The sequence below is a fragment of the Cucurbita moschata genome, unplaced genomic scaffold (genome assembly GCF_002738365.1).
Source record: "Cucurbita moschata cultivar Rifu unplaced genomic scaffold, Cmos_1.0 Cmo_Scf00015, whole genome shotgun sequence".
Lineage (NCBI taxonomy): Eukaryota > Viridiplantae > Streptophyta > Magnoliopsida > Cucurbitales > Cucurbitaceae > Cucurbita > Cucurbita moschata.
The window spans coordinates 1,076,305-1,085,682 of NW_019268531.1; the positions used below are offsets into that span (position 1 = coordinate 1,076,305).

General features: G+C 34.9%; 1 protein-coding gene across 1 annotated transcript; it reads left to right on the top strand.

Moving 5' to 3' along the window:
- The first annotated feature begins 1,860 nt into the window (after positions 1-1,860).
- Positions 1,861-3,712, top strand: LOC111453796 (1-aminocyclopropane-1-carboxylate synthase CMA101-like). The gene is made up of 3 exons (XM_023095031.1): positions 1,861-2,100; positions 2,186-2,478; positions 2,584-3,712. The coding sequence occupies exons 1-3, from the start codon at positions 1,954-1,956 to the stop codon at positions 3,578-3,580; spliced, it is 1,437 nt and encodes a 478-aa protein (XP_022950799.1). The 5' UTR covers positions 1,861-1,953; the 3' UTR covers positions 3,581-3,712.
- The last annotated feature ends 5,666 nt before the right edge of the window (positions 3,713-9,378 follow it).

Here is a 9,378-nt window from a genome sequence, read left to right on the forward strand (position 1 = left end):
ACCGATATTGTCTGCTTGTGTCAGTCTCACAGCTTTAATTGATGTGGAATCTCGCATAAGAAGAAAAATATAGGGAGCCAAAGTGAGTGTGACTACATACATACCTAAAGAAAGAAAATCCTACATCTTTTGCTTTCACTACATACATATTAATTAAATACATACATATTAATTAAAACAAGCTAAGCTAAGCTTTGATTTTGAGTTTGGCCTAAAATACTCGATCAATAATATGCATTAGCGCGTTGGAGAGTTGACCCATAAAGACAGCAGGTTGTAGGAGGATCATTGGATGATATCATAATAACCCTAAAGAAATAAAGAAAATGATAATAATTGGAGAAAAGACTAAGTAAATAGTGGATGGATAATTGTAATTCATCCATTACATTCATGTGAACGAGTGTTCTTTACTTTTTAGGGCCGACATTTCCTTGTCTAAATTTTGACTTTTTTCTATATTTTTTTTAATACATAAAAACCCCCCAAGCTGAAGCAGAACCAAGAACCAACCAGGTGCCATGTGGCAAAAACCAACGGGGAGTGGACACGGGTTAACTACGGAGGAGAAAATTAATATTTTAATATTAAAATCTGCCACCCAATATAGTTTTACCATCCACTAGTTGGAATGTCTACCACTCAAAAGTGTAACTACCATAATATTTACGATAAAAAAAAGTGTGAATAGATCTAAAAATATTGTTACTCAACTAAACAATACAAAGATAACGATAAGAAATAAAATTGGGATGGAATGTTAATATTGACAATGTTTTGATAATATACCATCTACCAACTCATACCTATAAATAAGAAAAAATATAAATGGACTAAATTTTGAGAATAAAATAAAATATATATTAAATCATAATAAAAAAATATATATTCAAATATTAAGGGAATATTTTAACTCTTGACAAATATAACCATCAAAATATGCATCCAATGGGCCATCACAATCAACATTTGGAGACCACCGAATTTTATATTGATTTCTTTAAAATGATTAGTTTTAAAAACTTGTGTAGAGAAGTGTTTGTTATTTTGTTGCACATTTGACGTTCAAAATAGTTACCAACCCCGAAATTAGGTGTGTGTCCACAGACATAAAGTAGGGTGTTTTTGCTGCCGACGGACATGAAGTTTTGGTACGAGCCCTGTTTTGTCCAACCTTTTGAGCGCTTACAAAGTGTGTTTGTTGAGCTGAAATGGACGGGTAATTAGAAGATGGAACTTAACCCAAATCAAATTAATCACAATTAATTAACATTAAGGTTGAAGCACAGAGGAAGACAATGGCAGACACAGTGTGGGTGTGGATTGTGCAGTCAGGGGACATACGGGCCCCGACCCACTGTTCATTTCTTCTTCTTTGAGGCTCAGGTGGGTCTATTTCCCCATCTTCTCTACGCGATGCTGTCGGCCTCCTCTTACTACGAACCCTCTTCCTTTAATGTCTGTTTCTTTGGTTTCCCCCAACAATTAACCCTCAGATTAAACATTCCTAATCCCATCCATTCCTGTTTCATCTTCCATATCAAAATCATCACTTAAATCCATAAACACTCTAATTAAATGATTCATATTATTATCTCCAATACCAATAATAATAAATAATAAATAATAAATAATAAATAATAAATAATAAATAATAATGTAAAACGCGTTATTTATAGAATATATATATTTTGTCTCTTATTTTATTTAAATTATTAACATTTATATTGAAATCAGAACCTAGACCCCACATGTGGTCAAAAGTTTTTGTTGGCCTATGGATTTTGTGCTATAAATATGTTTGCTAGAGACCTCTCCAACCCAAACATTCCAACCAAGACTTCCTCTTTCTCTCTCTATCTCTCTCAACAAATTTCAATCTCACTAACCTCTCTTATCTCATAATCTCTTCTTAGCAATTCCTCAACCTTAATCTCTTCTTAGCTAAACAAAATGAAGATGCTATCCACAAAGGCTACGTGCAACTCCCACGGTCAAGATTCCTCCTACTTCCTAGGGTGGGAGGCTTATGAGAAGAATCCCTTTGATGAGGCTTCTAATCCCAAGGGCATAATTCAGATGGGTCTTGCGGAGAATCAAGTAATTGATTATTCATATTCTTCCATTTTGGCTACCTTTTTTATGCCTCAATTATTCACCTTTTCTTCTTCCTCTCATTTTGCAGCTATCATTTGACCTTCTTGAATCATGGCTCACAAAGAACCCTGACGCCGCCAGCTTCAAACGAGATGGCCAATCCATTTTCAGGGAGCTCGCTCTCTTCCAAGATTACCACGGTTTACCCGCATTCAAAAAGGCATTGGTCGAATTCATGGCGGAAATTAGAGGGAACAAAGTAACATTTGAGGCTAATAACATAGTCCTCACAGCTGGCGCAACTTCAGCCAATGAGACACTTATGTTCTGCCTTGCCGAGGCTGGCGATGCTTTTCTCCTCCCAACTCCATACTATCCAGGGTTGGTATTCATATCATAATCAATCTTTACTAAAACTTGAAGCTATATTATGAAGTTATTAAGAATCATAATTCTGATCTTTACTTGCACTTGTTGTACAAACAGATTTGATAGAGATTTGAAATGGAGAACCGGCGTTGAGATTGTACCAATTCATTGCACCAGCTCCAACGGCTTCCAAGTCACCCGACCGGCTCTCGAGCAAGCCTATAAAGAAGCCGAAGCTCGCAACCTACGTGTCAAAGGCGTGTTGGTCACAAACCCATCCAACCCATTGGGCACCACAATGAGCCGACACGAACTCGACTTGGTTTTCGACTTTATAACTTCGAAAGGCATTCACTTGATCAGTGACGAGATCTACTCCGGGACCGTTTTCGGGTCTCCGGGATTCGTGAGTGCGATGGAGGTGCTTAGGGAGAGGAGTAGCGAGGAAGAGGAGGTTTGGAAGAGAGTACATATTGTTTACAGTTTGTCCAAGGATTTGGGGCTTCCAGGTTTTCGCGTTGGTGCAATTTACTCCAACGACGACATGGTGGTGGCTGCGGCTACCAAAATGTCTAGCTTTGGATTGGTGTCGTCTCAAACACAATACCTTCTCTCAGCCATGCTGTCCGACAAGAAGTTCACTAGAAACTACATTACCGAGAATCAAAGAAGGCTGAAACAGAGACAAAAGATGCTGGTATCTGGTTTGGAAAAGGCGGGTATTAACTGCCTGGACAGCAATGCAGGGTTGTTCTGTTGGGTGGACATGAGGCATTTGTTGGAGTCAGACACGTTTGAATCCGAGCTAGAGCTGTGGAAGAAGATAGTGTACGAGGTGGGTTTGAACATTTCTCCTGGCTCATCCTGCCACTGCTCTGAACCAGGGTGGTTCCGTCTTTGCTTTGCCAACATGTCCGAATCAACATTGAAACTAGCTATTCGAAGATTGAAGTCGTTTGTGGCAGAATTGAGGTCCGCCGCTTCTCCAAACGCTCAGTCACAATTAAACAATGACAACAAATTTTGCAAGAACATCAAGAAAAACATTTTCACCAAATGGGTTTTCCGGCTATCGGTTCAAGAAGCCAACCGTAAGCTGCAACATGAACGATAGCCTGGTTTGATGAACACATTCATCGTCCATATTTGGGGAATTTCTTTCCTTTCTTTTTTTTTTCTTTTTTTTTTTTTTATCTTGTTGAAATATTCCAAATTACAAATTTGCATACTGTAATTAAAAAAGTGCACTCGGTCCCTTGTGGGATTAGTAGTGGCTTTAATTACATAATTAATCATTAATATTCCATTAATTCCTCTGCCTCTATTTCTCTCACTAATTAGCATTACAATATTATCAAATAATTCTTCTTCAACTAATAACTAAAATATTTAGAGGAGCATAGTTCATATTTTCCATTAAAAAAAAAAAAAAAAAAGTCAGAAGCTTAAATTATATAATCTAAATTAAAAATTAAAAAGAAAAAAGAATTGAAGTATATGAAGAATCAAATGAATGAATTTTCCAACGTGGAGGATTTTATGGGAGTTGTTATCATGTGTTGAAACGATAAATATAATGGTTGGCCATGTGAGAAGATTTTATCTTTTATTTTATTTTATTTTATAATATATAACAAAGAACAATAATAATAATAATAATAATAATACTAATATGTAGAAAGAGATGGCTTGTAAAGGTAGCGGTGGTGGCGAGGGAAACGGCGCCGTTGGCGAAAATAGCGGCTGATGACGGTGGGGGCGGGGGGTGTATACTGAGAAGGTCTGCCGACATGAGGCTGTTTTATTTGGTTGAGTCATTGGTTGCCCAACCCAAACCGACCTCCTTCTCTAACATACCCAATAAGTCTGTGATGTTAAGCATTTTGTGTTGTGTTTTGTTTGTGTACTGCAAAACAACGCCAATCCCAAGTGGGTTGTTGGTCAGATTTGGCAAACACAGTCAAAAGCAAGCATTATTATGTGGGTTTCAATGCTAGGCCCTCCCAGTATCAAACTTTGTCCCCATTGCATAACTTTCATTTTTTCTTCTTAAGAAAACCTTTGTTTGCAAAATTATGTAGAAACGATATTACAAGTTTACAACGCTGTTCAAGTAAATCGCCAATAATTATAAATTTTCTTATTAGGATCGTCTTAAAATTTGAGATAGAATTTGACAAAAAAAAAAAAAAAAAAAAATGGTGGAAGGTGATTTGATATGCGTAGGATTTAGTAGGTGTGAAAAAGTTGGATGTCTCATCGAAAAAATACACGATTCTAGAACGATAAAGATTGCCGACTAATCACTCTTTCTCTCTACCATCTCCCAAATCCAAGCCCTTCCTTTGTATCCAAAAACATGATTATCACATCCAGTCCAGTCAAATCTAATCCTCCCTACCAATACATGCATTTATATTTGCTTCCAAATTCAACTCCTTCATTGTTTGAACTACTCAAAACCATGCACATAGACAACATTAGCTTAATGATATAATCCATTTTTCCTACTTACCCATTATTCAAATTAATTATGTTATGTTATTTATCCCCCAATGATTGCATTCACATTAACTTTATAATATATTTGAATTATTTCACATATTATCGATAATTATTGTATTTCCACATGGCCATACCCAGTATTCAAAGGGGTATCAAGAATATACTTCATAATTAAATGTATCATGCCTTACTAGTTTTAATTATTGGATATGATTAACACAAGTTAGTTATAAAGATCTTAGAATATCTCTGTGAATTTTATTGTATCTTCAACAATATAACAAACTGTTTATTTATTATAAATTATCAAGATTGGTTAAGATACATTAAATAATTACACCACAAAATGATTGTAGGAATTGTTTTTTTTATTCAAATTATATTATTACGTTACTAATGTCATGGCCGTTTCTCTTAAGATATATATATATATTAGGAAATTATAAGAATGGGTGTAAAAAGGAATTAAATGGCTGACGTATATGTCATGTGCCTGTACTAAATATAGGCGCCTACCCACCACCATATTATTTTTATTTCAACTTTCTAACGTCAAATTAAGGGGAGGGGCCACAAATATATATTCTTTTAATATATATATATATATATATATTGGGTATACATATATTTATATATAGCCATATAATTATTTTGAATTATTTCACTATTTTATTTATGGTTTTGAAACCTGGTTTCAATGTAAGCCTTTCATATTTTTATTTATTTATTATGAATCAAAATTTAAAATCATGTATTACTTTAATATTCTTAAAATACTTAAACTTAGTCAACTTGCAACGACCATTCAAGTTAGGGTTTGAAATAAAAATATTATGTGAAATGATTATATTTGGAATACGAATATAATAGGTGGTTAGTTTATTTTAAAAAGATACGGAAATATTTATAACCAAAGTTTTGCAGTTTGAGTTAGGTGGTGGGGACAATGAAGTTAAAAACATCACATGAAGAAGAACCAAAAACAAGAGAATTTTGGTCGATCTTTTTGGGTGTTGGGGTTTGACTAAAGCCGTTTGTGCCTCAAAACTTGCCCGGTTTCGGTTGGGCATTTATTTATTTATTTATTTTTATTTTGTTTTGTTTTGTTTTTAATACTTTTATTAATTAATTTAATACCTAAGTTCAACGAGAACTCACTGATTTCCGCGTAATGGTTCCTCACTACAATCCCTTCATTTATTTTATTTATTTGATATTTCAGTATCAATAATCATGTAAATAAGCTTTAATTTGATTTTGGGCGGTGCAAAAGGCAAGATATAATCTTTTATTTCATTTTCTATTTCAAGAATCTCAATTAAAGAAGCCTTCGTATTTTTTAATTAAAATAAGTTTGATTGAGAGAGGTAATTAATGAAGGATGTTGGTAAACACAGCAATTAGCTAATCAACGAGGCTTTTCGCACAGAGACATCGAAGTAATATAATCAAAGGACATGAAAACCTCGATTGAAAGACATGTTTTGGGACAAGCTCTTGCACCATTTCTATCACCCATTACACCCATATTCAACCATGATGTCAACTTAACAAAATCATTTCGGACATTGACAAGAAAGCCATAAATATTATTTTATCCTAATATCAATATTTAAATAATCGAGGTCCCGTTTGATAATGATCTTTTTTTTTTTTTTTTTTTTTTAGGTTTGTTGTTTATTCTATTTTCTACCTGCTTTGAAAAAATATATATATATAATTATGATGTATACCCTACATTTAATAATAATAATAATAATGGAAGAAAAACATATCATATCATTTTTGTTTAACGTGGGATTGGTAATTAATCAACAAGATAAGCTAATAATGGAGAATAATTGAAACTAGAAGATGAGGTTTGTTGCATGATTATTAGTATTATTAGCAAATCTGAAGTAACTAACTCTTTGATCTCTCTCAAACTAAAACTAAGATACATGATGGTATGGATGTGATGTGGGTTTCACGTGAAGGAGTTATGTGTAGCACATGCATGGTAAAAAGGGAACATAAAACATCTGCATGCAAATATAATATATATAGATATAGATGCATGCTATAAATACATGATGTTATTATAAAGGGATATTAGGATTATATATAATTTTTGTTAAAAGAGTGTTGATAAGGAGCAAGTTGTAGTGGGTGTTGCTCTGGTGATGCCTATGCAGCATGAGACAAGGAGGCCCAAAGGAACATGACTCGCCCTTCTTACACCTCCATTAATATCTTCTCCTCCTACACTTGTAATCTTTATAATGGACTTTGTCTCCATTGATTCTCGTGTTTTGAATGATTGGGATGAGAGGATCAGAGGATCACAGCCTTTGTCTTCTCATTTATGGCTAGCTACCTTGCCCACCAAGCAAACCCTACGTCTTTTATTTTTACCCTATTCATTTTCCTTGTGTATGTACATGTATACTCTTTTTTATTATTCATGTGATATAAAGCTTAATGAATGTGTGTAATAGATTGTGGTAGTAAAAAGCTGAAAGACAAAGGGGTTGTGGCATGAGGATCTCAGATCTTGCTTTTCAAAGTTTTGCGATCTATTTGCAGGATATGTTCCTTGACTATCATCTCGCTGTCCTTAACTTTCTTTGACTTTTTTTTTTTTTGACTTTTATTCATGCCGCCTCTGTTTACTGCCACCCTTCATTATATGATATCTATTATTCTCCCTTGTTTATGCTTTGTATTCATGGTAGTCAGTTGCCCACGGCCCACGAATGTAGTTGAGATAATTCGTGCTTATATTTTTACAATAGAGAAAACCGAGGGGTTTGTATTAATAGAAAGTGATAAAGACATGAGAGGAAATGGGAGGGGAAGCATATGCAGAATGTGGAATGTGTCGAAGGGGCATATAACCCCATTGGAGGATGGGGCTAGGGACCTTGAATTCAAATCAAAACCATACCTTTCTTTAATACATATAATATTACATGTCTGTCACCAACATTTTGGCTTTTTGTTGTTTGGGTCTTAAAGTGGGTGAGTTATCCCTAATATCCCGCTTCATTTCCCCCTCTTTTTTTAAAACTTTCCCAAAAAACCCAACAACATAGCTACACACTCGTGCCTTTTCTGTCACCCACTCCCTCGTCTTTTCATTTTATTTTGATTTAATCACTTGCTTTTCTTGTTTGCTAAAGGGTTTACGGACTTTAATTCTTTCAATTAATTTAACAAAATTATTGTCCTTGCACAGAGTAGGCCCATAATTAGGATTTAGGAGGGCCTCCAAAACCCTTTGGGCTTTCACCTACTTGACCAGCTTTATTTAGGGTAAACGTGGCCCATGGGCTGTAAAGCCCAAGTCTACGCCTCGGATGGAATCTTAGAATCTATCATATATAAGAGGCCCATACTTTTGAATTATGATTATGTATTTTTTATATGAGGTAATTTCATTTTCAAGCTTTAATCTTCATTAAACTATACAACATGAATTAGTTATTAAATTCCTTTTTCAGGATTGAGAGGGGAACAATTTCATTTCTTACTAAACAGTTGTAGTGGTAAGCTTTAAATATTATAGCCTCCCATAAGTTTGCCATACATGATCAGATCTCTTCTTAGTAGACGTGTTTTAAAAATGTGAGACTGACGGCAATATGTAATGGGCCAAAGTGGATAATATCTACTAGCGGTGGGCTCGAGCTATTACAAATGGTATCAGAGCCAGACACTGGACGGTGTGCCAGTGAGGATGCTGGGCCTCCAAGGGGGTGAATTGTGACATCCCACCTCAATCGAAGAAAGAAACAAAGTCTTCCTTATAAAGATGTGGAATCCTCTCTCTAACCGGGGAGACTGACAGTAACACGTAAGAGGCCAAAACAAATAATATCTACTAGTGGTGGATTTGAACGATTATGGGACGAATGTGATGAGAAGGTAGTGGATGTTGTATTGTGTGTAATAATGGGGGACAAGGATGGTCCAAGATGAGAAGAAAGAGGGAGTAATAAGACTGTTGAAGGGTACAGCTGATGTCTACTCCAAACCAATTATAAAGTGAAACAGGAATCTGATTCTGACACATGATTACAATGCAGGTTCTAAGAACAAGAGTTACACATTCATATTTTTGGTTGGAATTACATGGGATGGATGTTTATGTGGGAAACAAATTCTGTGGACACATGAAGAAAAACGGTGAGAGAAAGCAGCCATTTTTATTTTTATGGATGCTTTAATTGCTACACACCAAAGCAGTCACAGCCAAACTGTCCCCATAAATAACAACCTTCGTCTTCCTTCTACTTCTTCCATCTCACTTTTCACTTCCATCCCTTTCAGCCCTTTTTATTTTATTTTTTTTTAATTAAACTTGAAACGAACGAATTACTTGAATGAGATTCGATTAAAGGGAAAAGAAAAGAAAAGAAAAGAAAA